The sequence below is a fragment of the Nilaparvata lugens genome, chromosome 2, assembly GCF_014356525.2.
Source record: "Nilaparvata lugens isolate BPH chromosome 2, ASM1435652v1, whole genome shotgun sequence".
NCBI lineage: Eukaryota > Metazoa > Arthropoda > Insecta > Hemiptera > Delphacidae > Nilaparvata > Nilaparvata lugens.
In genome coordinates this window covers 89536035-89543803 of record NC_052505.1, presented here as the reverse complement: position 1 = coordinate 89543803, position 7769 = coordinate 89536035, and the positions used below count along the sequence as shown (strand labels likewise).

The window sequence follows — 7769 nt, the reverse complement described above, 5'->3', positions numbered from 1 at the left end:
AAAACTCAATTTTACCTTTACACACAAAACTAATCAATAATTTTAGACCTTCAAAAACTATGAATTTTATGAATTGGAAAAGATTAAATGATAAGAACACATAATTATGTAATAAAAAATAGAATTGATTCCAGTTTCAATAGAAATTTGAAGCTAAAGGTAGAGAAGAATGCGGATGTATCACTCTATTTTTGTCTGTGGTCTTTGCACTTGACCTCCAAATTCAAACTTCTGATTTTTTCATGATAAGAGAAAACTTAAATGATAACAACAGCCTATTAAATTACTTACTCTAGAGTCTGGACTATCTAATTAAAACTATTTAAAGTAGAATAATAATCTTTTTTAATATGAAAAACCATGGCTTTATTTGTTTTAATATTAAAACCATTAAAATATTGATGCATAATATTATCTTATCTTCTTCCCTAATTTTCCTATCCATAAATTGACTATCAGAACTCAGGAGATAATAATTCTTATAACTTATATAACTAAAACAATGTTAGATTCATTGAGAAAGATAATATTAATGCGGATGATGCCCACATGAGAGTGAGTAATAATGGAAAGTGCGACAGTGATTTAATTATGGAACGTCCATGCCTAATGGTGGGATTTGAACCCATGACCAGCGGGTAGCACTAGCAGACTGAATTATGCAACGCTGGATTCGCACATAACAGTGAAAATACAATTCTCAGGAGTGAGAGAAAATTCAGTTTTTTGTTGTTGATGTTGTCTTGTTTGCATCAGTACGCAATATATTTTCGCCTGCTAATAGAATTGGCTGTAAAGTGTCTAAAGTAGGGATGAAAAGTTACTGAATGGCTAGTAGAGCTTTTCATAACATCACTTTCCATCCAGACCATGCAATGTTTTGTAAATTATATTTTTTATAAATTGATGGAGAAAAGTGATGTCATGAAAATCACTGACTTGCCGTCTCTACTCACCCCGTCTAAAAGCTGTTGAAGGCCTCAATGACATTGACAGAACTTGCTATGCATAGCCTCTACGATCACCTGATCTAACACCATGTTATTTCTATCTTTGGGTGTTCAATAAGGGCCGTATGTTTATGTGCCTCTACTGCCAGCCGACCTTCCGGAATCAAGGGCCAAGCCACATGAAGCGTTTTTTCAGGCGCTTTTGCACTGCCGGCGGACAAGTGGACAGGTCAGGAAGAACTACTCCAATTGGCTGATAATGATAGTCGCCAATGTAAAAACGCTTTATGTTTTCAAGGCCCATGTTATACGAGTGCTAATGCCGTGGCGTTTTTAGCGTCGCGTTAACTGAGCAATGGTACTTCCATGGAGCGCGCCAACAACGCTGTGTACTATGGAAGTATATCATTTCCCAGTTAACGCGATGCTAAAAACGCCGCGGCATTAGCGCTTGTAGCCCAGTCAACGAAGTGTTATAGAGGGAAAAGTTTGGAAGACAATTTTTGACCCCGCAGTTCTGTTTAGGGTAGTGAGGAGGTAAACATATCAAAAGTCCCCACCCCCTACCCCCTTAGCACAGTGGGTAGGGGTGGTTCAAAGGTACCATTTTTTGGTTTTTCGCATATAACTCGAAAACTATGCATTTTGGTAGGTAAACATAGCCAAAATACGCATCTCTAGCTCGTCTATTGAAGGCGTGGAACTGCTAACTTGACACTTGTTGCAGAGTTGAAAATTTCACCCCCAACATTGAATCCGTTATAACAATAGAAAGAAAACATTAAGTAATACTCTACAAATCTACGGTAAGCATTCATTTTCATGATGCTTTGTTGGAGAGTTGTAGGCCCTGAAACATCAAAAAATAGGATTAAAAGCTGTTATTCTAACAATTTTACACTTTTAAGAGCGTATATCTCGAAAACTGTTGGAGATATCACAAATCACCACAGAACAAATATTGTATAGGATTTATCAAGCTTCATTTCAGAACAGCTAGTCATGTCGGTTGAACGCATTTTTCTCAAGATATGAGCGTGTAAGCAAAACATTGAAAAATGCAACTTTTAAACCACTCTCATCCCTTTAGCACAAGGGATAGGGATGGGAACTTTTGATATGTTCACCCCCTAACTGGTCCCAATGAAGCTACCAAGTCAAAAATTGTGTTCAAAACATTCTCTCCAAATTCATTTGTAAATTGGTCTATTTTTGCATAGGTAACTGAAGATCTCACACTCAACACTGAAGATGTTGCAACAGTCGTGGGGATTTGCGTAAACTTGTGAAAATTATACATCAAATTGAAGAGAATTCAATGCTCTATAAGCTCATGATCAGCATGGATTTTTCCCATCGATATTCAAGAAGTTATAAGAGCAAAAATAGGAAAAATTGAGGGAAAATGTTTTTTTCAAAAATGGCACATCTTTTAGAGCGGATATCTCGAAAACTGAAAGAGATATGGAGAAAGTTGTTGGATCAATATTATAGGAAATTATGTAAGTTTTAATTTCTTATAGAATAGTCATGGCTGTAAAATGCATAGTTTTCGAGTTATATGCGAAAAACCAAAAAATGGTACCTTTGAACCACCCCTACCACCTTAGCAGTGGGGACTTTTATATGTTTACCTCTTCACTACCCTTAACAGAACTGCGGGATCAAAAATTGTCTTCCAAACTTTCCCCTCTATACTCTTTTTTGAGCATTCATTGCCTGGACTATTGTATAACATGGGCCTTAGAAAAAGGATCGACACGGCTTTTGCAGCAATATTGGGCCTACTAATGAGACACTCTTATTTATTTATTCATTCATACAATGATACATACAATATCATTCTCAACTATGAATGATTGAGAAAGGGACAAAAGGCTTAAAGCCCAAAACTGTTCCTTTCTTAAATTCGGATAAAAATTGTCCAGAAGTAGGTTATGTTTATTACTTCATAAGTTTTGTCCAATAATTGGACTCCAATTAAATCCATAATAATTATAAACTAGTAATTTAGAATCTTGATTTGTGTTGAGTGACAAATAGTGCTCACATTCAACATTTGTAGACAATTATGTAAAAATGTTTCGAGATTCTCTTCAATTTTATATATAACTCGTGGCGGTGTTTCAAGTTATAAATTTAGTTTCTATTTAAACTTAGAAATATTTTTTTAAGGTATTATTTGAGAAGTATTATATGTTCTAATTTCAACCACAGTCATTATACCAAGTGTGCCAAAGTGAATGATGGGGTTTTAACATGTTATTTATAATATTTATTACATCAAACACACAGCCAAGCACGAGTATGTATAAAATTAAAGATAAACGCGAACAGTTCCACATAAGAGCCTACAAATGTTCAATGTGAGCACCATTCGTCACTTGGCACACATCAAGACGATATGAGAGTTCTTCCCAAAAATCGTTGAGTGTCTCATTATAGTAACTGCTGCAATAGCTGTTTCAATCCATTTCTTAATTCGGGAAGGTCGGCTGGCAGTGGAAGCACTTACACAGAGTCCTTAATAAACTCCCAAATATAGAAATCATACCTACGACGTTAGGTGAGGTGACCGTGGAGGCCATGGGAAACAAGCCATTAGGTTCCTTACGACCAATCCAGCGGGTAAAGTTAGGTTAAACCATAGAGAAAATAAAGCTAATGATATTATGATTATCGTTTCTTTATGTTTAAACCAATCACGAACCTCATAGCTGTGAGGCGGTGAACCATCTTGCTCAAAGTGAATTTTTCTAGTTCATTCTGTGTCAGTTGAGGCAAGAGCTTCAGCTGTAAATTATCCAGAAATGAAGAAAATTTAATCCTTTACATGCTCAGTTCTCAAACCCATTTTAATCACAAAAAAATAAATATATTCGTCAAACTCTGAAAAGAAATTTCATCAATTTTTTTCATAACGAACGGTTTACAATATTATTTGTGATATTACAGACCACTCTTCATAGAGATAATGACTGTGTTCAGCCAATTTTATACTCTGTACAAAATTACTTCTTACTTGGGATGGACATGCGTAGAAGAGAAAGCATACAGCAAGAGGGATACAGAGGCACGATGTTGCCGTTTTGAAGCGGCCAGCGTTCTCCAACTCCTAGTGACTGTTCATGTGCTCATGCTACACATGCGAAGTTTCCTATCTGAAAGCAGTCAGACGACTGACAAATTGGCAACTGCGCTTCTACATATGAATCTATTAATCACTGTAATTGGCTGATCTCCCTCCATTTCTCTGCGCCGCATATTCCTCCAAGTCAGAAGTAACTTTGTACTGACAATAGATTGGCAGGAAACCTGGAAGTTCCACGCTGCAGGCTGTCAAGGACACAGAAGAGCTACCAAATAGCAGCACTGACTTGCCCTGATTGCATCAAAAGTGAAAATATCACCAGCTTCAGGTCATTGATAAGGAGGAAACTGTTGGAGCGACCCATTTATGCTCCTGTCAGAGTTTGAGAACGAGCCGCTTTTCCCCGCCAGCGGTCCTAGCAACCAACGACCGAAATGAAATTGTCACTGAAGCAGTCTATCTGGATCTACCCAGTCAAGTACCAAGACAACCAAGTATCAAGTAACGCATTAAGCAAAGGAACATAATAACAGAAACTTTGGTAATTGTTTTAATAGAGATGAAAGTGAAATATCTTTTTTTTCAATTTTAGATCAAGTGAAAATTTTCTGCTAGTTCTACGGTTTGTGAGATAAACAACAGGCCTACTAAAGACGGAAATAGGCAATCTTTCAGGAAAATAGAACTCCGAAACCTCCTCCTCTTGATAAAAACTCTCAGAAATAATAAATGGTTCAATAAATTAAATACAGTAAGTGACTTTGGACCACATAGGCAAGCTGAGAAAAATTAGTTATTACCATTGAAGGGTACTCCACAGGTGAAGACAAAATTTTAGTCGGGTAATTCTGATTTATGATTATAAACGAAGCCATGAACTAATAAACCAGTGTAAAAAACAAGAAATTGATGATTTAGGTACAATTTAGTTGAAGTTATTTTTTTATCTGACATTTGGTAGCCACCACACCCAATAAGTATAACGTCCTTGCATTTTTTTCTCACAAACGCATCTTATTTATATGTATGACTGAACTACTAACTACCTTATATACAGTACCTAGCTTATACTAGCTTGGTAACACTCTACATTTCTTTCAATGAACAACATCTTTTATGCATTTCGAATTGAATGACAATATCCTCTCAGATTACAAGTTCCTGTTTTTTGCAGACAATTTGACATTCAGTTGAATTATAGACAAGGAAAACTTTATTGAAATGAATAATTCCGTTCCAACAATAATACTTTATTATTATTATTTAAGATCATCTCCTTTATACAAAATACAAATAATCACCAGTGTCACAAAATCAAAAAAACCATAAAGGTGGATTGAATAAATAATATGGAACAACATTATAATATTCACTTACCAAAAATACCAAATCTCTAAACAAATAATGATAAATTATAAAATAGTTCAGTCAACCTGTGCAGAAGAGTTGCATTCAATCCAACCCAATATTGAAAGTTACATACATTTTTTTGAGCACACAAAGTCTTATCTCTAAATTTTATAAAACTAATTAAGTTTTGGTCAAAAACATTCACTAGCAGAAACTAAACACTTTATATTGCAGTAAATCTGAATAATTCAGCTTTTTATAGTTTTTTAATGCAATGATATTGTATTCAATGAAGACCGAACAAAGTTTATCTGTAAACCGCCCTTAGATCATACATTGAAAACTTTGTGAGTTCTAACCCCTTAATCAATGTTTCTACCTTTGTTGCACATCCATACTTTTTCACTATTAAAATTGAACTTGAATTTTAATAAACACGTATGGAGTGAAAATGCACTTACATTGGTACAGACTATCCTGCCAAGTCTGATGATGACCAACAACAGGTCGAAACGATCATCACTACCAATGTAAGTGCATTTTCACTCCATGAGTGTTTTTTAAAATTCAAGTTTAATTTCTACCTTTATTATGCCTTGTAGACACAGTACGATTCGCATAACGGCGATGGGATATGAACAGTTACCTATCCATGGTTGAATGGATGAAATTGTCGTTAACAAGCGAATTGCAGTGGTCTACACAAAACTTAATTGATTAATACATGAAGATAGATAAAAGGTAATGGGATAGGGTAGATAATGAAATATTATAAATGTGAAATTATTTTCAGAATAATGACAATAATTGATTTTACTCGGGTAAGTTACCGAAGTTGGTAATGAGGCTTCTAATATTATGACATTTAACATTGATAAATGTTGAATATCGCTATTGAAAAGCTCAACGTTTCAAAGAAACAAATTTTGTTCAAAATATGTATTACCATAGAGAAGCAATAGCGTAAGTATATATCCCATGGTATAAGGCGTTTATGTTGCAACTTTTACTGTTATCTCAAGTCGATTACTGTCGATTTTTACTGTTTTGTTGGGGTGAAAAAGTGTATGAACGACACAGTATGAGAGACTACGAAAGTCACACAGCTGCATAGGAAAGAACTACGTGGACTATCGGCTTGAGATAACAGTAAAAGTTGCGAAATAAACGTCCTATACCATGGGATATCTATTTATGCTATTGTTTCTCTATGGTATTACCCTATCCATGTTCCAATTGAATAATAATTTTTTACGAATAGACCATTGAAAGAGAACGGAGAAAATGGAGTATGTAAAGGCTGCATGAATGAGTTATCCAACTATTGTAGTTGCTTACGGGGTTCAATATTTCCTTGAAAATTAAAAATGATTAAGAATACTGATGAACGACAAAAAATCCGTATACTATAATTATCCATCACCTATTATCAAATCGGACATTAGTATTGCAGCAGAATGCTTCATAAACATTAGCACCGTACACTTTGAGATTGCGCATATTGATGAAATCTTGCATCCATTGATCACAAGCCGAGCTTCCTGACATGCCATTAATTATTGGAATCAACTTGGCCATTGGAATGGTAGATTTATTAATACTAACAATAGTGCCGTTTGGGACCGAGGTCTGAGTGACTGATGATAGTAGTTTTTGGCATGCAGCTGAAGTTGAAGGCACAGCTTGTGTGGTTGCAGTGTCGCCACTACTCTCACGGGGTGGAATCACAAACTCGGATATTCGATCCATCACTTGAGAAAAGCCTCGACTCACGCACGAAGTGCCCAACGACCTTACTTCACTACTGCTTATTAGGTCGATGGTTTCTTCCCATAGATTCTTCAGCAATGGCTCATTGTAAGGAACAATATCGGTGGGCTGTCCTGTGGACGAGGACGCTAGAACAAATGTGGACAAGTTTTTTATGGGGTTCTTGACATCGGAGGAAATGGAGGACTGGATTGCCCAGAAGTATCGTTCAATATCTGGCAACGACAGTGGTTTTTTCAAAGATTCATTCTCCAAAACTAATCTGACTTTCTTCTCAATTAGTGAGCTTAACTCTTCTATTCCAACCGTTAGAAAGTGTTGACAACTTGACAAGTATTGCTCCTGATGTTCGTTTGATATGGTAACAGGACTATCTGTGCAACCATTGCTGTTTTTTTTGGATTCACAATAAATATAGCCGCCTATGATGTTGAGCTGGGTTCTTAGCATGATAACTATCATTGCACCAGCATAAACAAGAGTAGCTAATCTGGCAAATGCGATTATCTTCAGTTCTTCCCATAAAGCAATTTTATCTTCTGCTACACCACTTTTTAAATTGCTTACAATCATTTTTGTGTCAAAAAGCTCTCTATTTTGTTGTAGAG

General features: G+C 35.7%; 1 protein-coding gene across 1 annotated transcript; it reads right to left on the bottom strand.

The window, feature by feature from the left end:
- Positions 1-6536: 6536 nt before the first annotated feature.
- Positions 6537-7769, bottom strand: LOC111050088 (peroxisomal biogenesis factor 3-like). The gene has a single exon (XM_039422050.1). The coding sequence runs from the start codon at positions 7732-7734 to the stop codon at positions 6811-6813; it is 924 nt and encodes a 307-aa protein (XP_039277984.1). The 5' UTR covers positions 7735-7769; the 3' UTR covers positions 6537-6810.